Source organism: Trachinotus anak, unplaced genomic scaffold, assembly GCF_046630095.1.
Source record: "Trachinotus anak isolate AG129_WGS33_773 ecotype Australia unplaced genomic scaffold, CSIRO_AGI_Tana_v1 ptg000032l, whole genome shotgun sequence".
NCBI lineage: Eukaryota > Metazoa > Chordata > Actinopteri > Carangiformes > Carangidae > Trachinotus > Trachinotus anak.
This window is the reverse complement of record NW_027273883.1, coordinates 1597229-1620022: the sequence shown is the minus strand read 5'-3', so window position 1 is coordinate 1620022 and position 22794 is coordinate 1597229. Positions and strand designations below refer to the sequence as shown.

At 43.2% G+C, this 22794-nt stretch overlaps 1 protein-coding gene across 1 annotated transcript in view; it reads right to left on the bottom strand.

Annotated features, from left to right (window-relative positions):
• The window catches only part of LOC139612974 (neural-cadherin), a 133335-nt gene that overhangs the window by 38445 nt on the left and 72096 nt on the right, over positions 1–22794 (bottom strand). Inside the window, exons 6-14 of the mRNA XM_071469181.1 lie at positions 22481–22730; positions 21877–22019; positions 18714–18886; positions 18442–18610; positions 18038–18208; positions 13327–13499; positions 9740–9907; positions 2488–2737; positions 11–138 (exon numbers count right to left, since the gene is read on the bottom strand). Of these exons, the coding sequence (XP_071325282.1) occupies positions 11–138; positions 2488–2737; positions 9740–9907; positions 13327–13499; positions 18038–18208; positions 18442–18610; positions 18714–18886; positions 21877–22019; positions 22481–22730 (1625 nt within the window). The remainder of the gene's footprint in view (positions 1–10; positions 139–2487; positions 2738–9739; positions 9908–13326; positions 13500–18037; positions 18209–18441; positions 18611–18713; positions 18887–21876; positions 22020–22480; positions 22731–22794) is intronic.

Genomic DNA, 22794 nt, shown 5'->3' with positions numbered 1-22794 from the left:
TGTTGCTCACCATCCCGTGCAGACCAGAGTCCAGGTCTGTGGCCGACACCTGGGCCACCGATGTGCCGATCTCCGCCCCTTCAGGGACCGTGGCCTCATAGGTGGACGACAGGAAGAAAGGAACGTTGTCGTTCACGTCTGAGGAAGGAAAGAAAAGAAAATGAATGAAAATCGTCATCAATTTTTTTTCTAAATTTGTCTTTTTGTTGTCTTGTTGTTGAAGGATCTGGCAGGAGAACACAAACAGTCTGTCATGTCCATGAAAGCTGATTAAACTGGATTAAAAACTGATGAGAAAACTGAGCAAGAAATAGACAGACACACAAAGAAAGACGGAGAGAAAGAAGAGCAAGAAAGACAGAAAGAAGTTTGTGCTTTTTGCAGCATTTACACCAGTGACGGAGATTAAAAAGTAAAGATCATCTACAGGAGGAACGAGAACCAGACAGTCTGAGAGCTGAAGTCCGTCATGACGTGGGGTTGGACTGTGTCTCCGCTCGCTAAATGAAAACTGAGTTATTAGTGAGGAATTATCCTCCAAACACCCTGAAGAGTCCACAAAGCAGCTTGTCAGCTCACTTTCAAGCTCCACTAAGCCAATTACAGCGTCCGATGTGGGTTTGTTCAAAGCCAATCAAAGTCAGGAAGTGTTTTCTCCTCGTTCCCTCTCTCTTCCCGCCTACAGAGGCTGATTGGAAAATGAGTCACTGTTGAAATGAGGCGATGTGGAGCTCGCACCACCACCACCACCACCACCAGCTGCTGCTGCCTTCTTGTTTTTTGTTTTTGTTTAACTACACTTCATTACTTGTTATTTTCCTGCAGCGCCGCTCATTATGACTGACTTCCTGTCACTGCTTTCCCTCCACTGGTCAGAGCCGAACACTGCCCAGAAACTGATGGTGACATGTATTATTCTACTAAGTGAAGCACTGACTGATCTAAAGCCTCAGTGTTTTTGGAGGATCCATTCAATTCAATTTTATCTGTATAGCAACAAATCTACATTATCTCAAGGCTCTTTACAGGGTCAGGTCAGGTTACCTTACTTTGTTATAGAGAAAAACCCAACAGTTCCCACAAAGAGCAGCACTTGGCGACAGGGGGGAGGAAAAACTCCCTTTTAACAGGAAGAAACCTCCAATAGAACCGGGCTCAGGGTGGGGGGCATCTGCCTCGACCGTGTACAAAATAATCCATGAACATTAGAATCACAATTAAAATCAACCATTATTTTTCTGTCTGGTAACAGCGCTGGTTTACATTTTTTCCTGCCATGACTTTAGTTTTTAATAACCTGGAGGAAGAAGGAGCTCGATCAGACCCACGTTACCTGCAGCTTTGCACCTCTTTAAGATCTGATCATCACTAAAGCATCTGTCATGACAGAGCTGATAAAAACAAATGAAAAGGTCAGAGGTGAACTGATTGATTTCCAAATGTCAATCATGCATTGAGTAAAACACTAAAATTGATTCCAACTTAAAAGTTCCCTTTAGCTGCCGATAGCCCAGAATGACTCAAATTAATAAATAATAGAGATGAAAGTCAAAAACATCTTTTCATTCATCTTTCACTCTTCTGACGTTCTTTATCTGTGATGCCTTTACACAGCAACATAGCCTAGCCTGTTAGCTTAGCTAGGTTTTCATAGCCTAGCCTGTTAGCTTAGCTACGTTTTCATAGCCTAGCCTTTTAGCTTAGCTATGTTTCCATAGTCTAACCTGTTAACTTAGCTGAGTTTTCATAGCCTACCCTGTTAGCTTAGCTAGGTTTTCATAGCCTAGCCTTTTAGCTTAGCTATGTTTCCATAGTCTAACCTGTTAATTTAGCTGAGTTTTCATAGCCTAGCCTGTTAGCTTAGCTAGGTTTTCATAGCCTAGCCTGTTAGCTTAGCTATGTTTCCATAGTCTAACCTGTTAACTTAGCTGAGTTTTCATAGCCTAGCCTGTTAACTTAGCTGAGTTTTCATAGCCTAGCCTGTTAGCTTAGCTGAGTTTTCATAGCCTAGCCTGTTAGCTTATCTTGACCTCCACCTGCCTGTTTCCAATGTGGTATAACTTGCTCGACACAGGTCAGTAAATGATTCATTCAAACACAAACCACCTGTGTTCACTCACCTGCTGCTGGTACAACCTGCTACATCATGGCGTCGTCTGACGTCACTGAGCTGATGTTCGTCTGCTGCTGCGTCATATTCTCAACAAACCGTTCACAGTCAGTCTAACAGCTGATCATGTGATCACAGCTCACTGATGTAACTTAGAAACTAGCTGCAAATTAACGGTGCGTATTCACCTCTGACCCCCACGCATGAGATATATTCCGTCATATAATATTTGACTTGTTACCATCGTGTTTTAATCATGAATCGATTTGGAATCTAAACGTTAAATGTTATCACATATGATCCCTGGATTGACACATCCCGGCTCCCTTACTCCTGTGGAGTGACGCTGTAACACACACACTCCCGCCCCGTCTCACCTGTGACGTTGATGTAGACGGTGGTGAAGGAGGCCAGCGGGACGGCGGCGACGTTCTGCACCCGTACCCTGAGCGTGAAGAAGCGGGTCGTCTCGTAGTCCAGGTTCTCGGCCACCAGGATGGACGCCGAGCCGTCGGCCCGGTTCGGCTTGATGTAGAACCGCACCGGCATGTTGGTCTCCGGCACCTGGCCCTCCTCCAGGTTGTAGGTCACCCGCGGGTCACCGAGCGGAGACGTCGCCTTGATGGTCTGACGGCAGAGAGAGGTGGGCGGAGTTAGAGGCGGCTGTCAATTATTCCAATACACACACTTATTGTTTTATCACACACCTGAAGACAGCTGCATGGGCCAGCCAATGAGATTTCACATTGAATGACACACATCTCCATACCTGGCTGATCGGTGAGGTCATGGAGAGTTTTACAGACTTTTAAATTCTCTCTTTTTCTCAGTATGAAAAAAACCTGTTACTTTCACAATAAAAGCGAATAAAAATGAGAGATTATGTCACTCACCTGCTACATATGAACTTTTTTTATATAGCGCAGTGGAGTGGAGAATTTTGGATTAATAGAAGTATAATGGGCCAAAATATGCAGCACTCCCAACCTGTGTATATAGAGTGCTGCAGGACTGAGTCCTAAAACCCAGACATTAGCTGCATTTTAACACTTCCTGTTCCCTCGTCCCAAAGTTTATCCATTTTCTGAATGTCTTTTTTGTTAGACGATTGAAATCAGGTCTGTTTTTAACACCATATAAATATATTTTCATGTTTTATTGTACAAGATAAAACCCGTCAGTAAATCCCTCAGTCCTGATTCTAGAAGCTTCTCCATCTGTTAAAAAAGGCCGGTTGCTAACAAGAGTCTAGATGAGACGACAGAGGTTGTCGGGGACGTTAAACGTCATCAGTCCAACATGAAACCGACCTCCTCACCAGTCCACCTTTACAGCCTCGCTGTGTTTCTACAGACTGTCACTAACTCTGTCAGAGGAAAGGCTTCTGTAGAAGAGCTCAGAGCTGAATCAGACTACAGGCTGAAGGTGAGTGGTGGTGACGGTGAAGTCATGTGACCGTGGGGTCGTTGGTTTACAGCCTAACATGAGCTTTTTACTGCTGCTGGTTGTGTTTAGGCTTCAAACACCAGAAAGTGATATTCATCCCTGCAGGTCTCTGTTCCCCACAAGCTTCAAGTGCACAGGTAAGATTTCTCTCCGTTTCTGAGACGACCAAAGACGACTCTGTCCTGGTTCATGATGACATCATCGCAGCTGCATGATGTCGTCGCTGCGCTCGTTCATTTTCGTGAACTGCTCCAACGGCTTCAGCAGCTTCCAAGATCCATCATCCACAACACTCAGCAGAAAAATGACACCCTAAAATACACAATCACAGTTCAACGAGTCCGACGTCTGAACGGTTGAAGCGTCAGTTCAGTTCAGTTCAGTTCAGTTCAGTTCAGTTCAGTTCAGTTCAGTCCTTCTATGGACAAGAAGCAGAGCAGGACTGTCTACCACCTAAAAAGGTTCCAGTTTCTCCTTTGCTGATGTTTTTCATTGTGTGAATTTGCTAGAAAATATGTGTTTGGTTCTGTGTGTGTGTGTGTGTGTGTGTGTGTGTGTGTGAGAGTGATGTCCTGACCTGTACATTCAACAGCAGCAGAGCTTTTAAGACTCATGTTATTCTCTTGGCAGTAGATTAAGCTGACCTTAGAGACTGTGTGTGTGTGTGTGTGTGTGTGTGTGTGTGTGTGTGTGTGTGGTGAAAGATAGCTTTTAAGACTCTTGTCATTCCTGACCACACACTCCCGATGACTGTGTTTTCCAAGGCTGAGTGATGTCACCAACACACACGCGCGCACACACAGACACACACACACACACACACACACACACACACACACACACACACACACACACTAACAAACAATTGTATTTTCACCGCAAGAGAGAACAACAATAGAAAAGGTTTTTAAATAAAATCTCCAGGATTATCTGTCACAACAACACTGCTGCTCCATCTACCTGTTCTGCTGATGCTTTCTGTCTTTTACGTCACTGTCCCTCGAGGCTTCATCGACAGCACATCTGTGGAGAGAGCTGCGGGCTCGTGCGATATTCAGAGAGCGAGAGCATGTGAGAGAGCGAGGCGAGACGCAGGAGGAAAACTCCCAGGCTGCACCACTGATGGATTCTGAAACTTCTTGAAGTCTTAATGACCATCGTGAGCACGAGAGACGATCTGCCGGCCTTGCAGAGAAGCTGCAGACACGTTTTCACATCGGTTTCATCATTGAACATTATTAGAGAGCAGACTCTGCTGCCTGGGTTAATACAGCCAACACTGCACACACTGGAGGAATCAGATTTGATTAGTATGAGCTCACATGTGATGGTTTTTGCTGGATATGTTTATTGATTCATCTGTGCAGTTAGCATGAATGAAAACTGATAACACAGGGAAGCAGTGTTGGTCAGGTTTTATAGACTGATCTGATCTGAGAAGAATCTACTCAGCAACTTTAAACCGGCCGTCACGGTGTTTCATAATTTATTAAACTGATTTTATTTTCTTTGTGCATAAGATATAAAGACTGAGAGGAGGAACAAGATGCACATTTCTTACCCTCTCTCTCTCTCTCTGTGCATGTTACACTTTGTGCTGCTGCAGTCTGCACGTTAATCTGACACCAGAGACGTCACAAGAGCCCAAGAGACACTTCGGTACCAGGTTGATGCCAAAATTCTGAAAATGTGACGGTGTTTGTTCTTTGTTAGGAGGTTTGGTGTTTGTTAAAATATAACTCTGACTTTTTTAAATGAATATTTTCACACCGTAGTTCTGTCGTTAAACTACTGCTGTACACTGATTATATGGAGGTGTGTGTTAGCTGTTAGCTTTGTTAGCTATGTCTGCAGCCGCCTCTGTTGTTTTCTGTTTTTTGCTGTGGTATCGAGAATCATGATGTTCGGTATCGTGACGTCTCTATCTGACACCGTGTAATTCAAACTGCTGGAGGAGGCTCCGACAGGCCCGCCCCTTTCAGAGAACCAGCGACTCAGGTGTTTATTTGACCTTGACCTCCACAACATGAGGTGGTTCTGGGAAACATGATGAGACCCCTCCAGGTTCAGAACGTGATTAGCCTAGCTTAGCAGTAAGACTAGAAGCAGAGGGGAACTGTTAGCCTCTGTTAAAATAGAAAAAAAAATTCACCTTCCAGCAACTCCAAACTGTTTCCAGCAGAGGTAACATGTTTCCTCACAGAGAAACACTGAGTGAGAAACGCTGTCGGCCACTTGCAACACCAAAACCCTCTCAGCCCTCTCCCTCTGTCAGTGACCAGCTCTGGGCCCCTGTCTCTTGATTACCAGCCTCTCAGCGTCAGGAGGCCAACACACACTCACATGAACACGGGGGAACACAACCACACGCCAGCATCAAAGTTCAGAGTGAAACAGCTGAATATTTCTGGAGGGGATCTGTTTCTATGAGCTGAATTTTTACCACACTTCATATTAACTATGTAATTAAAATGTGTTGACATATCATTTAAAATTCTGAGAGAGATTTTAATCTGAACAGACACTGAGGCTCAGCAGCAGCCGTCCAGTTTGCAGGTGAGGAGTCATGTCAGGACGCGCTGGCCCTCCTCGGGTAGTGGAGCGTGGACGTGCCTCGCAGCAGGCCGAGGCAGTGGAGCGCGAGGAATCAGTGCTAATGACAAATCATCTCATTAAACATGAGCGCTGAAGCTAAGATGATCAGTGTCTGCCATCTTCTCCCACACAGATTAACGCCCGTGGAGATATCGCAGCAGGTCGCTCTCAGCTGGTGCGGCTGGTGCTGAGTGTGATTCAGCAGCTGGGATACAGATCATCCTGTCGGCTTCAAATGCTAAAATGCTAACAGTGTTAGCAGTGCATGTTATATAATTATGCCTCATATTAAATGTAATAATTTTTAGTCTTTAAGTCTTGATTTGGTAAAGTTTCAGTCTAAAGCTGAAAATGATTAATTTTAGATTAATACCGCAGATGGTTTGGGTTTAATAAAGTGTCATCTATGAGAATCACAACCAACAACCCTCTGATACGACCCTCAGGGGGGTCTCCTCTAATGGCGGCAGGCACACCAGACCTTGGTTGTCATGGTTACAACAATAAACCCCTACCTTCATCACCATGGTTACTATAATAACAGTCATGTCTTGGTTAGGTTTAGGAAAAGATGCTTCCGCAATATTAGACGATCTTTGTTGTCACGGTTACAATAATAACAATGAACAGTCACTGATAATAGAAACATAAACTACATCACTGCACTTTCCCCTTTGCCACTAGGTGTCGCCAACAACAAAACCTAACTATGGGTCATAATAACCTGCCGACAGACGAACTATGGGCTCGTTTGGATCGTCCAGTGGATAAAATTTGTACCGTATAGTGAGGGTGACCATATTTTCAAACACACAAACCAGGACCATTAACTGCACCACATGTTCTTGTATGTGCACATGTATGCACGTACCATAGGTGTTTTCATCAGGATTGGGGGCAATTATTCAGTGCCTGGCAGACACCTACCGAGCACATCGTTCAACAGCATGGACGCCACAAGTTTTCATGTTAACGACCTGAAGCAAACAGTAGTTTCCTCACCTCTATCAAGAACCTTTATACTGGACGATTCTGCAAAACTCCAGACTACGTTCAGTGACTATGATTTATCATGTCTGGTACCAAGTAGGTCAGATCATGAGTTTGAACTAATGCTTTACTTTGGTCTCTCTAAGAGGAATTATCCATTTGTCACGGGGGGGTCATGCTAGACTTATACACTAAACAAATACACTACATTAAATCATTCGATTTTTGAAATCAATTTGAACTTTTTAAAACTATATATTGCATATTTTTTTAAGGCTTTCCTCTTTTTAAAAGAGGTTAGAAGAAAATATTTTAAAAGCCAACATATACATTTTCTTTTTTTTTACAGAGAGAGAGAGAGAGAGAGAGAGTGAGACAGAGAGAGAGAGTCTGTGTAACAGTCATCAACAGGAAGAGGAGGTGAACAGCAGGAAGTCAGCTGATGATGAGACTATTATAACATGAAACTTGCACACTCACACATGAAAGCAGGAGATGACTTCAGCTTATTTATATGGAGATGTAACACACACATACACACACACACACACACACACACACACACAGCAGCTCCCACCTCTGCAGCGTCTCCCTCCCTCTACCTCGTTAACAATATAATTAACAGACCTTATTAACGCTGCTAAATTTAAAACAAGAGTTCCTACTCAGTGCAATTAACACCGCGGAGAAGAGGAAGGAGCAAGAAGGAGGAGGAGGAGGAAGAGGAGGGAGGGGGCATTTCTGCCATATTCAATGATTTGTGCATGTCACCTGTTTGGAGAAGTGTTCCAACTGATCCACAACAAACGTGTTTCTCAACACAAAATCATGTCAACACAATCCAAACGTACAAGGATTTTGGTTTTAGCTTGTCCCCCTTTTTTTTTTAAAAAAAAAAAAAGTCCGGGACTATTTTCAGCGGCGGATTAATTCACATTTGGTGGTTTCCTGAGTATTTGAGGCAGCAGGACGGTGTGTGTGGGACTGAGTCAGAGTAAACTCCAGTGTGTGTGGAAACGATGGAGCTCAGTGGCTCTGGGGAATCAGACGGATCAGGCTCTGACACACACGGTAGCTACTGGTTCGTAGATACAGTTCTGCACATGGAGCTTGCTGAAGAGGAGAAAATTAAATGATGCACATTGTCCAGTTTTATTATTATTATTATTCAGCATAACTTGGAAAATATTACAGATATTTCCCACTTCACCAAACTCATCACTAATTATCACTAATGCTCGTTAACTGGTGACACTGATAAATGTAAGGACTTGAAGACACAAAATCTCTCTTTCTGTTTCCTACATTTGACTCCCCCTCCTCCTCCCTCTCTCCCTCCCTCCATCACTCCTTCTCTCCCCTCCTCCTCCTCTTCTCTCCTCCTCCCTCCCTCCATCACTCCCTCCCTCTCTCCTCCAGCCTCTGTCAGGTTAAACACAGTAATCAGGCGTCTGTTTTTCTGAGGTGATGAGAGTCCATTGTGATGCCCTGACAGCAGGTGTAATTATCTCTCTCTCCTGTCAATCACCTCTGACAGAGGGAGCTGTGGGTGTGACAACCTCCAATCATCGGCATCATCATTATCATCATCATCATCACCACCGTTGCCGTCATCATTTTCAGTCTTTTCCTGAATAACATGAGGTCGAAACAGAGGAGGAGGAAAGATTAAATACAGCACAGGTTCACAGTCGTAAACACACACGAGCTTACACGGGATTACACACCCACCCACACACACACACACACACGCCCTACAACTGTTTGAAAACTGACTAACCTCCATGAAATCGAGCAGCTGGAGGGTAAAAACTCCTCCACCTTCTAAACCAGCGGCTTAGGAAAAGAGAGCAAATTAGGATGAAGGGATCAAAAGAGAGAAAATCACCAGAGGTATACAGGCGTGTGTGTTTGTGTGTGTGTGTGTGAGTGTGCATGTGTGTGTGTGAGTATGTGTGTTAGTTGGAGCCAGTCAGGTGAGACAGACTCTGGTGGCAGGATTGTTGTTTGCTCGGCAGAAAATGTTTAGAAGCACTTGGCTAAACATGCTGACATCGACAGAGACAGAAAGAGGGAGAAAGACAGAAAGAGAGAGAGAGAGATGAATGGAGGAGAGAGGGAGAGGGGGCTGAAGGAGAAGAGCTCCTCAGGGTGCTCTGCGAAGATGTGAAGGAGGATGTGAACAAAGGAGAACTCTCCGCTGCAGGAGGAGGACCGGGTTTACGTGTCACATTTGGCCTTTTCAGATCTTAGAGCCACTTATAATGATCAGAAGAAGAAGAAGTGTGAGCTTCAGCCTCCTGATCAGCAACTTTTCATGCAACCTACATTATTCTGCACCACAGTAAGGAGGTCGTGAACAAAGTGTCAGCACCGGAGCTCTCTACAAAATCTACACTGAAGTCTTTGTTTGATAGAAATATATTTCTGATCACCACCAATGAGATGAATCACACCAATATTCTCTACATGTTGGAACGGTGATGGAGAAAATCTGCAGGTTCTCTTCAGACAGGAAGCAGAATCACCTGAGAACCACAGATCTGAAGAGAAGCTCAGTTCCTCTCTGAGAGTAGAGCTCACTGCTCCGTCACTCACCACAATCTTGGCGTCACGGACAGTGTTCTCTGGGACGGTGACCCAGTACTCGGGCTGCTCCCAGTGCGGCGGCTGGTTGTGGACGTTGGTGATGATGACGGTCAGCTCCACGGAGCTGCTGCGGTTCCCTCCGTCCGAGGCCACGATCTGCTGGTTGATCCTGGACGTCTGCAGGGACACGCACAGAGAACAGCAACATGTCTGAGCTGAGGATTTATCCAGAGCTGCTGCTTTTGTTATTCTGTGTTAGGTCCTGGTTCAGATCTTTAAATCACAAACTGTAAATCTGAGGAGAATATTTGTCCAGAGACCTGTCATGACTTTAATAAAACAGCAGGAAACTGCAGGAACAAAAAAAGGATTTATTCATTCTTAAAGTTTCCTACAAAAACTTGGTGGACTAATCATCATTTCATCTTTTTTATCCTCATATAATAACGACCATGTAGCTCTCTGACGACTGTAAGAAGAATGGGCTTTTCAACACTTGTAAAATAAATAAATATCCAAGCAAAGGGAAAAAGAAAGTGTTAAAATGCGGATCTTGTGATTTGTTCATAAAAAGTGAAAAAGAAAGAGGGCGGGAGGGGTGCGTTAGTGGGGGGGTGGGGGGTGAATCTGCCTTTGCTAAATTATTGACTGAGGTGTCGTTTAAAAGATCAGTGGCAGTGAGAGGCAGAGAAGAAGAACAGAGACGAGACGACAGATTTTGGATTTTCAGTTTGACTTTGAACAAAGACGAAAACACACAGACAATCGTGACAATCATCAAACTTTTAACACAACAGCCTGTTTTATCTTTCTCACAGTGGAAACAACAGAGCAGCTGCAGCAGCTGGAAATAAGACCTCATGACCTCTGACCTCATGACCCTGTGACTGTGCTGTCATCTGTACAACAGATCATTTATTACAATTCAGTGCATGTAAATATCACTTCATTGCACATGTGTGCACATCAGTTGGGTGAATACTGTCAAGAATAATTTTCATATTATATATATTTCATATTTCATTAATAACAGCTTAATTCTTTACAATCATTTTATAAAATATGATTAAACACCCTGACAATATCCCACATAAAATTGTGAAAATAAGCTTCATCTTGATATGTTCTGTTTTTATTTATTCATTGGATTATATTTGATTTTTTTAATTTTATACTTTAAGTACATTTTCTTGATAATTTTTCTGTACTTTTGCCGCACTGTAGGACTCTTACTCTTACTAGGACTCTTACTTGTAATGGAGGATTTTCATAGTATAGTATTGTTTCATTACTTAAAGGGTCTGAACACTTCCTCCACCACTGCAGAGTGTTCCAACCACAAAACTGAATCAGATGCAGAGGTTAGTCATTAGGAACAAAGCTGAAAGGAGGTGAAGTCCTTGGCCATAGAAACACGAGAGAAGCAAAATAATTTGGACCAAAACTCAGTGAGTTCAGTGGAAAAGCCAATTCTGCACAGAAGTGAGTCCAAGAACAGGAAGACCTGAGCAGCTTCCTGTCGTCTGAGGAAGGAAGAAAACCTGGCAGAGAGCAGTGGAAAACTTCAGTCATATCAAACATTAATTTTTTAAAGCAGAGGAACATATTTAATGAACTAAATGTAAACCACCACCACAAACCAGCACATACAGTCTGTTCTCTGTCTGTCCCAGTCCATCATCAGCTCCATCAGCCCTCCATCCAGGAGGAGCTCCTCATTAATGTTTCACTGAGGTGGTGCAACCTCCACCTATTTGTCTACATCCCTTCATTCATTTCTTTGTAGTTCCTCCTCTGAGTTTCTTTTGACTTCATGGAATAAAAACATCTATAATAAAACTATAAGGAATGAAACCACAGCCTGATATTTTTGTGATTTTTTTTAGATGCACTGAAACAAATTCTGTAATGGCTAACGTTATGTTAAAGCTCTGAAAGTATCAAAGCCTCAGTTCACAGAGAAATGCACACAGCCTGTATTCAGAAACTGAGCCCTAAAACTTCTGGAACTTTGCAATGCCACAACGAAGCAGTCACCGCCCTCACCCACACCCCAAGCCCCGCCCACCTGGACCCACCATCCAACCTTGCAGGATTCGGTTTCTCTGAGTGTTTAACTGAAATCTGCTATATTTTTATTTAATCACTCTGAAAAACAGTCAGCCAATCAGGAGAGAGGCTCAGATCCTCTCTTCTGATTGGCTGACTGACCTGTTGTTACTGGAGCTCCAGAGAGAAGCCTGAGAGAGGAGATGTAAAACTACACTGAGATGGTTTTTGGTTCTTAAATCAACAAATAAATCTTCTGATGGAGATCAACACTTCAGATAAAACACAGAAGAAGAGTAAAACATGGGACCTTTAAAAAGAAATTTAATTCTGAATGTTTGGATAAAACCTAGAAGAGCTTATGTTTGGTTTCTACCTACAGAAAATAAAACAATATTTCAATTTCAATCAGAAGATGGACCTAAAAGGTATCCAATAAAATTATTTTTATTAATTCATTATTAGCATTTGGTTTGACTAAATCTCATTAAACCTCTACTAGACTGGATCTTTTTGTCTGAAATGGTCTGAACATAAAATAACCTCCTCCAGCTACAGGACGTATGGATCAGCCTCCTCTGTCTTTGTGTATATTTCTTCATTGCTTTTCTCCCTGGTGTTGTCTCCCTGTTTCCATTATTACTTGCAAACACGTCGTATAGACAAGGCAGGCCAGAAATGAAATGGTGACCGTGGGGGGAAAAAAGATGACTGATAGGAAGGAAGTTTTAGCATGAAGCCACGAAGCCCAGAGCTACACACATATACATACACACGACACATCCTGTGAACATACTGTACACAAAAACACACAAAAACTCACCTAAAGCTACAAGAACATGCACACAGCAACACTCTGTGTTCCCTCAGTGGATGAATACCAAACATGTTAGCTGTTATTAAACAGCACAGCTCTCTGCTTCCATGTTTATTTATGTAGAGAGATTTTATCAACGGAGCGACATGAGAGTTGATACAGGCATGAATATATTACACGTGTGTGTGTGTCCTTGTTCGTCTGTCTTTGTGAGGACCGCATTTGTGTTTTAGACCTTGAGAATGTGGGAGCGTGGGGATCTTTATTGGGAAAGCTTTTTAAAAAACATGGATATTTTGGAAAATGAGGACATTTCTGGAAATTTAAAAAAGACTGGACATTTTTTTTAAAGTGACGAATATTTGAGACGTTTTAAAATTAAAGAGAGTTTTGGAAAGAGAGGACATTTGGAGAGAAGGGATGTTTTTTGAAAGTGAGGATATGTTGGAAAATAAAGATGACTGTGTTAAACGGAGGGTATTTTAGAAAGTGACAACATCAAAAGTGAGGACATTTTTGAAGAGTGTGGACATTTTCAGGAATTCAGGACATTTGTTTGAAATGTCCTCATTTACAAAAAACGTTAAAACTCAAAGGACTTGGTGTCAGGGTCATCGTTAGCACCAGGTTCAGGGGAAGGTTTATGGTTTGGGGCTTGTAAATGTTTTTGTCAGTGTCAGTTTCATGAAGTGTTGTTGTGGTGTGAAGAGGCTGTCGGTGTGTATCCGACCTGTGAGATGGGGTGGTTGACATAAATCCAGCCAGTACTGGGGTTGATGTGCAGGTACGCTGGCTTCTGATTGGACAGTGAGTAGGTGATGGCCGCATTGCTCCCCTGGTCGTCATCGTGTGCCGCCGCTCGCAGGAAACTAGTTCCTACCGGAGTGTCCTCTCGCAGGAAATCTGAGAGGGAAGAGAGACAGACAGAGACTAATACTCTACTTGTACTGCTGGTACTGCTGGTACTACCACGGCTGGTACTGCTAAGTACCTGCTGATGCTGCAACTTGTACTATGATTACTACTCCTACTGCCACTACTCATAATAGAGCTACTGACACTGATAATGCCATTGGTACAACAGGTACTACAGGTACTGTCACAACAGTATACTACTACTGCTACTGGTGCTGCTGCAACCACTACTACCACTTGTAATACTATACTACTTCTATTACAACTGCTACGGCTAAAGCACCACTGCTAGTACTTTTACTTCTACTACCACTGCCTCTTCTGCTACTGTTGTAACTTCTAGTACCAGTACTGCTGCTGCTAATAATGCCACTACTATACAAATACTACTGCTACTGCTGTTAACACTACAGTACTGCTACTACAAATGCTACCACCAGTACTGCTGCAAACTTTTTAAAGTTATTAATTCTGAATTTTGTCGTAGCTGTTGTGTTTTGTTATTAACTGCAGCGCCACCACCTGACTCATCGTGCAGTCACATGACGCACCTCTATCAGGTGTAAACAACTGCAGCTGACATCACAGTCTGACTGAACGTCATTAAACTCGACTCAACGCAGAGCATCATGTTCTGTGATGGTAAGCAGATATTATAATAACGGTAACGCAGCGTTGTGTTGTGTCAGCAGTGTGTCACCTCATTTTGTCGTTTCTCAGTCTCACTCTGCAAAGTCAACAGATGCGATTTTAAATTTATGAATATAACCTCCAATCCTGCTGACTGTGACGTGTGTCAGCGCCGATCAAAGACCAGAACAAGGAGCAGAGAGGAGGTCTGCCGCCGCATTTCCCTCCGTAATACTGCATTTCAAGCAATATGTCAATAATAATGACTCTGTGACATTTGTGGGTCTCACTGGGTACGTTTCAACTGAATACTCAGGTCAGATCCCGCTGAGTCTGATGTGTGTCACAGAGAAACAACCAGCAGAAGCAAACACAGGATTTTCCTGCCTCCCTTGATTTACATCTAAAAATAATACAGATAAGTCTGGAAGTCAGATAATGCTGCACTTTCTTTCTTTTGTTGATGTAAAAAAATCTCTTTTTTTAAAACTGCTGTTTTCCCATTGAGCTTTTGTTAACCTGACCCGACTGTTGACCAGATAATTCCTCAAATGTAACATGTTTGATTAAAAATCAAACTTTACTTTTAATTAACACCAGAGAGCACCGGTTGACGTCGTGATAAAATGCATAATTAGTCTAAATTAAACCAGCTGTGTTTATTATGTCCATGTCCGTTAAGGATTCGTGCCTTGCCCTCATTAATTAGCACTTTTCAACACAGCAGATAATCTAAGAGGATGACACATAAACAGACAGTAATGATATGAATGTGGATGTGGCTGAGTTCTCCTCAGGATGACTCTGTGATCTGAGAGAAAACCTTCATTTAAAATTTTAAAGAACAAATTGCGAACTGTCGCTACATCTTGCAAACTCAGATTAAGTTTTGAGTCCTGAAAACATCCTCAGAAAATCAGCTGAGCCCAAAGAGACTCGACACAGTTACAGGGGATGTTATCTCTGTTATCACAGTAACTGAAATCTTTGGTTGTTGGGTAAAAAGTTTTTATTTTCCTTAAATTAAGGAGATTTGCATGTTTGAGGATTACATACTCTGCATGTATTGTTTTCTTTAAAGGTCCCATAAGTTACTCTTCTTCTGTGTTTTATTTAAAGTGTTGATATCAATAAGAAGATATATTTGTGGTTTTAAGAACCAAAAACAATCAGAGGGGAGGATCTGAGCCTCTCTTCTGATTGGCTGACTGTTTCCTGAGTGATCCATAAAAAATATAGCAGATTTCAGGTAAACACTCAGAGAAACCAAATCCTACAAGGTTGGATGGTGGGTCCAGGTGGGCGGGGCTTGGGGCGTGGCTGAGAGCAGTGACTGCTTTGTTGTGACATCACAAAGTTCCAGAAGTCCTGACGGCTGGTTTTAAGGCTCAGTTTCTGAATACAGGCTGTGTGCATTTCTCTGTGGACTGAGGCTTTGATACTTTCACAGTATTAATATAGAACCTAGACCTGCTTTATAATCAAAAAATGGAAATCTAACCTTTATACAATATGGGACCTTTAAGATCACAGACCAGCAGCATTTTGATGTGAGTCACTCTCTTATTTCACAGCATCATCACCAAAAAATGCAGACGTTTTATCACATTTCCTCCCAAGATCAACAGCTACATGATGCTCTGGGCTTCTCCTTCTTCTGTCTCTGTGGGGGCAACCGTCAACAGCTGAGGTGTGTGAAATGGCACGACACTACACAGTGCAGCATCACCAGATGATGTCAAAGATTAAACATGTCTCTCTTTAAATTGATCTTATTGGAATAGTTTATGGACACGTTGGGCAACATTTACAGAACACCTGCCACATTTTTTCAACTTCAAAAATCAGAAAAAAAGACCAATAATCATCCTGTCAATGGTGCATTCGCCGAATCAGGTGTAACGAGGGTTAATATTGATGACCTGTGACCTGTGAAAATGAAAAGTCTGAATGTAATCCAGCCATAGTTTTATTAAATCAGCAGTAACGGAGTGAAGTTAGCAACTGATGTTTTTCAGGAAACAGTCGTTTCAATTAAATTTGATTCTAATATTGATTCTAATGTATGTTGATCGAGGCCGTGAGATAAACAACACGCAGAGTTTCCAGATCACTTCCTCTGTTTGTGCAGGAAAACCCCCAAAACACACACACACACACACACACACACACACACACACACACCCCAGTGGTAAATGAATGCATGTCCCAGAAACATTCCAATCTGCCTGTTAAATAGTTAATGAGCCACTCTGTGTGTTTCTCTAATCTGACGAGAAGAACTTCTGACACGACGCTTATCAAAACATATTTGCACACATAGTAAACAAACAGGGGCCCCCGGGAGCCCGCGGCGAATATTTCATCAGTCTTAAGTGGTTTCCAGGATTACAAGGATGCAGATTGATAGATGGAGACAAACAAACACGTTCCTCACCTGACTCCTCCAAACTCCGGTTTACCTTGAAACACACTCAGATGTTAGTGTGGGCGACTCCACAGGGACACACACCTCTTAACCCACAGCGTGTCGCTGACTTGTTTCACACGTTCACACACACGAGATACAAAATCCAACTGATGACGGGAAGAGCCGAGCAGCAGAGGAACAACACTGCTGCTGGACCATTTCTAACGTCAGGAGAGAAAATAGCACCGCTGGTGGTTTCAGGAGTAGTACTAGAAGTAGTAGTTGTTGCAATACCAGTAATAACTGCAGTAACAGTAGAAAAAGCAGTAAAATATCTGTAACAGTTGTAACAGATGTTTAAGTATCAGTTTCAGTAACAGTAGCAGTATTATCGGGTGTAGTGGTCCCAGTATAAACAGCAGCAGCAGCAGTAGTGATGGCAGTAACAGTAGTGCTAATCGTAGTAACAGCAACAGGAGTACTAATAGTAGTAGCAGTAACAGTTGAAGCAGTAGTATCAGTAAAAACTCACACTGGTAGTAGCAGTAGTATTAGCAGTATCAGTAGTATTAGCAGTATCAGTAGTATTAGTATTAGTATTAGTATAAACTCACACTGGTAGCGGCTGTGGCAGTATTATTAGTAGTATCAGTAGAATTAGTATCAGTTGTATTAGTAGTAGTAAACTCACACTGGTAGCAGTAGTATTAGTAGTATTAGCAGTAGTCTTAGTATCAGTAGTAAACTCACACTGGTAGCAGTTGTAAGAGTAGTATTAGAAGTATTAGCAGTCGCAGTAGTAACAGTAGTATTAGTATCAATAGTATTAGTAGTAGTAAACTCACACTGGTAGCGCCTGTAGCAGTAGTATTAGCAGTATTAACAGTAGCAGTAGTATTAGCAGTATTAGCAGTAGCAGTAGTATTAGCAGTATTAGCAGTATTAGCAGTACTAGCAGTAGTAAACTCACACTGGTAGCGGCTGTAGCAGTATTAGCAGTAGCAGTAGTATTAGCAGTATTAGCAGTATTAGCAGTATTAGCAGTACTAGCAGTAGTAAACTCACACTGGTAGCGGCTGTAGCAGTATTAGCAGTAGCAGTAGTATTAGCAGTATTAGCAGTATTAGCAGTATTAGCAGTACTAGCAGTAGTAAACTCACACTGGTAGCGGCTGTAGCAGTATTAGCAGTAGCAGTAGTATTAGCAGTATTAGCAGTACTAGCAGTACTAGCAGTAGTAAACTCACACTGGTAGCGGCTGTAGCAGTATTAGCAGTAGCAGTAGTATTAGCAGTATTAGCAGTACTAGCAGTAGTAAACTCACACTGGTAGCGGCTGTAGCAGTATTAGCAGTAGCAGTAGTATTAGCAGTATTAGCAGTACTAGCAGTACTAGCAGTAGTAAACTCACACTGGTAGCGGCTGTAGCAGTATTAGCAGTAGCAGTAGTATTAGCAGTATTAGCAGTACTAGCAGTAGTAAACTCACACTGGTAGCGGCTGTTTTCGAACTTGGGGTCGTTGTCGTTCCGGTCGCTGATCAGCACCGTGATCTGACAGATCCCGATCAGCGGCTCCTCCGCCTGATCCGTGGCCGTCACCGACAGCGTGAACTCCCGCTGACGCTCCCGGTCGAAACTCACCGCCGTGGTGATCACACCTGGTGGACACAGGGACCACGTTACCATGGCAACGCCTACAGGTGTCACTGTTCTGAAACACGTCAGTTCGGGGTTCAGTCTGTTCTGATCATATTCATCATCTGAGGATCCGACAGCAACATTTTTGTGCAACCAGACATTTTAAAAAACATCGATTTGTTTTGAATAAAATTTCAGTGAAATTTGAATCCGGGTGTGTTTTGATATATTCGGCACATAGTGTTACACTCACCAGTGTCAGGGTTAATGTCAAACCCAGAGGACACTCCATCTCTGTGCATGATGCCGTACTTGACCTCTCCGTTGACCCCCATGTCGGCGTCGTGGGCCTGGACGCGCAGGACAAACGTCCCCGGCGGCTGGTTCTCCAGGACGGCGGCGTTCAGACTGTAGTTCTGACACTGAGGGGACAGAAGAGACAGACGAGTCTGATCCAGGCTGAACTGAACCAAACTGGACAAAAGAGAAGACACACACACACACACACACACAGGCTTCAGTCACCTCCTGGAAGACCGGTTTGTTGTTGTTGATGTCGTTGATTCCCACGATGACCTGCGTGGAGCTGCTGAGTGGGTACGGTCCACCAGAGGCGTTGTCATCAGTGGCGGTGATGTTGAGGACGTACTGAGGCCCCCTCAGCCTGGGAGGTGGACTTCTCCTCAGCTTGATGATACCTATACACAGGGGGTGGGGGGGTGTTGGGGGGGTTAGAATTCATCTTAATGTCAACCCGAACCTTTTCTTAAACTTTCCCCAACTTCATAATTTCAACATCTGTAAATAATAACAACATTTAAAGGTCCCAGATTTTACACTTTTCCTTTAAGAAGATATTTTTGTCGTTGTGCGTGGCTGAGGGCGGTGACTGCTTTGTTGTGACATCACAAAGTTCCAGAAGTCCTGATGGCTGGTTTTAAGGCTCAGTTTCTGAATACAGGCTGTGTGCATTTCTCTGTGGACTGAGGCTTTGATACTTTCACAGTATTAATATAGAACCTAGACCTGCTTTATAATCACAAACACATGGACATCTACCTTTATACAATAAGGGACCTTTAATAGAAGTCTGGAATAGGATGGTAGGGCTCATCATTTCACAGAGAAAATATCAGCATTCCTCAAAAGGAGTACACAACTTTAAATTACTTTTATGTTCACAGGCATCCAAAGTTCCTGCTGCCAGAGGACAGTGTGGACTTCAGAGTAAACACTCAGCTCATAGAAAGTAAAGAGAAAAAAAGGAAAAACACCCAAGAGCTGCTGATCACGCTGAGTTCCTCAAAGTCATGAGTAACTCACTGGGGGCTGTGGGTGGTAAAAGATTATAGAATTTATTTTTTAAAGGTCCCATATTTTACACTTCTCCAGTGTTTTATTTCAAGTGTTTAAATCCATAAGAAGATATATTTGTGATTTTAAGAACCAAAAACCATCTCAGTGTAGTTTTACATCTCCTCTCTCACGTCAGTTGTTGCTGACTGTTTTCTCGGTGATCCAGTGAAAAGCAGATAGCAGATTTCAGGTAAACACTCAGAGAAACCAAATCATGAAAGGTTGGATGGTGGGTCCAGGTGGGCGGGGCTTGGGGCGTGGCTGAGGGTGGTGACTGCTTTGTTGTGACATCACAAAGTTGCAGAAGTCCTCACGGCTGGTTTTAAGGCTCAGTGTCTGAATACAGGCTGTGTGCATTTCTCTGTGGACTGAGGCTTTGATACTTTCACAGTATTAATATAGAACCTAGACCTGCTTTATAATCACAAACACATGGACATCTACCTTTAGACTGGGTGGAGCTTTAAATTTGTTTGGTGGATTACAGATTATGTAATCCACCAAATAGTCTGAATGTCTATAGATAGTGAATCTGTCTTAAATGTATATATAATGTGTAAAAGTGGGCATGGACATAATACGGTATTTTTATTTCCTGTGAGTTTCACAGCCTCAGTGTCTTAGATATTCACGCTGTGTAAGTACAAACACATGCTGATCTTAAACGCAGTGTAGATGTGAAGCTGTGATGGTTCCTGCTCTGTGGGGCTTCACTGAAACAAACATCAGCCCTGCACAAACCTCACATTACTCTAACTCAGGCCTAAAACAAATGTCATATTTTTCTGTGCTAACAATCACTTCCACATTAACATAACAGAGCAGCGGAGCAAACAAACAAACAAATAAGCAGCTTTGGTAGCAACATGAATAAAGACACGGAGGCTGGGAGGGAGCGAACACATCTACATGAAAATACTTCACAACGCTTTGAAGTGACAAAGCAGAACAGCCAAGCAAGCCAAAGGCCATCTGCTGTGTGTGTGTGTGTGTGTGTGTGTGTGTGTGTGTGTGTGTGTGTGTGTGTGAGAGATAGAGAGAGAGAGAGAGAAACTTAATATATCATTTATGTGCAAATGTTCATGTTTATATCTGTGCATGGATGCATATGTGTGTGTGTGTGTGGCAGAGCAATGGAGCAGTGAGAGAGGCTTAGACACACACATACACACACATGCACACACACAGATACACACACATACACACACACATGCACACACACAGATAAACATGCAAAACATGACTGCACGTCACAATACTGCACATGAAGTTTATCTTCAAAAAGGCTGCCTGACACACACACACACACACAGACACACACACACACACACACACTCACACTCACACTCACACTCAGGAGAAAAGAGCAGTTTGTGTGTTAGCGATTATAATTGTGTGTGTGTGTGTGTGTGTGTTCCAGGGGGTTCATTGGCCTTGGTAAAGCTACCAAGCTTTATCCCCAAATACTTGTTACCACAGCAACAACCATTCTACTGTGTGTGTGTGTGTGTGTGTGTGTGTGTGTAACATGAAACACACTGATCACATTCACTTTAGATGTTATTGACCCGTTACTCGTCCTCCAGCTTCACCCTCAGGACTAACTGTACACACCAGCTGTTTCTTTGTTGTTTCCTCTCGTCTCTGTATGTTTGTGAAAAACATTCATGTTTGTGTTGGGTCTAGATCTTGCTGTGTTGTGTCTGAGCATTAAAAGCTGCAGTTCCTCTAATGACCACTAGAGTCTGGCTCCAGCAGTGAGTCAGTCCCACAGACTCCCATGTTCAAATGTCCGACTTTACAGCAGAAAGAAACATGTTTACAGCCTGGTACAGAAACTGTTCTGGTCACTAGAGATCATTTCCTCCTTCATGATAACCAGCATACACCTAAGTCTCAGCTCCACACTCGCCCCACCTCTTTGCCTATTTTTGGATTAGCTGGGAGTTAGGGGCGGAGTCAGGCACTGCCAAGATGACAACAGTGGAGCGGCTCACTCTGAGCTTCAGAAACCTGTGGGTGATGTCACAGAGGCTGCGTCCATCTTTATTCACGGTCTCTGTTCATCCCTGATTGACTTCAGCCACTGAGCAGCATAAAACTAATGAATACTCATCAATTACTAATCACTTTAACATTAGTTTCTCTTTGTGCGTCACAGTGAAAAGTTACTAGAAAACCACAATGACTTCAGGATTGCGTAAGTGTTTCTGATTGTCTGAATGTTGTCCAGCTATTGGCTGTAACTCCACAGCGGCGGCTGACAGGTGAGCACATGCTGCTCAGCACTAGCTTCCATATGTTGTGTTTGTGTGCATTGTTCTTCCCTCACCCTTCTGGTTGTCCAGCAGGAAGTTACTGTCCTCGTTGCCGCCGGTGATGGCGTAGGAGACAGCGTCTCCGTCTGGATCGTTGGCATGTACGATGGCGACCAGCGTGTCCGGACCGGCATCCTCGCTGAGGAAGGTTTTATAACTGACAGAGGAAGATAGAGACACATGTTAAATATGTTAAATATGACTGAGGGTTGGTTTTAATCCAAGAGAAGAGGACTTTTTAAAAAAAGAGTAGAGGAAGAATAAGATGAGGAGGAAAAAGAGTGGGAGAGAGGAAAAAGTTTGAAAGATGTGAGCTATAACATAAAGTAAAAAAGTGATAAATGAAAGTAAGAAAGTGTGAAGGAGAGAGACAGAGCAGCGAGAGGAGAGGTGAAGACGGAGTGAAAACAGATGGAGAAAGAACAGCGAGTTTAAAAATAGATTCTGAATTAAAAACAAACTTAATTAGCAGACTGACTCTGTGGGCGAGAGACACAGACAGTGACAGGAGCGAGAGAGACTCACTGCTGATGTTGGTTATTAAATAAAGTTAAATTAAAAATGCAAAACTGCCAAAGAAGAAGAAAAGTAGAGACAAAAAAACGACGGTGGTCCTACACGCTCTGGGAGAAGACAGGCGCCTCATCGTTGCTATTGGCAACTCGGATACGGACAGAGGCGGTACCCGTGCGGGGGGGCGTGCCCGTGTCCACAGCGACCACCACGAACTCGTAGATGTGATTGGGCCGCTCGTAGTCCAGGCGACGGGCGGGGCTGACCACGCCTCCAGGTGTGATGTCAAAGTCGCCACCGTGGACAAAGTAGGAGAGCTCCGAGTTCACACCGGAGTCACAGTCCCGGGCCAGAACTGAGGAGGAGGAGGAGGAGAGGGGGGATGAAGATGAAGGGAGGAGTGAGCAAGAAAAGAAGAG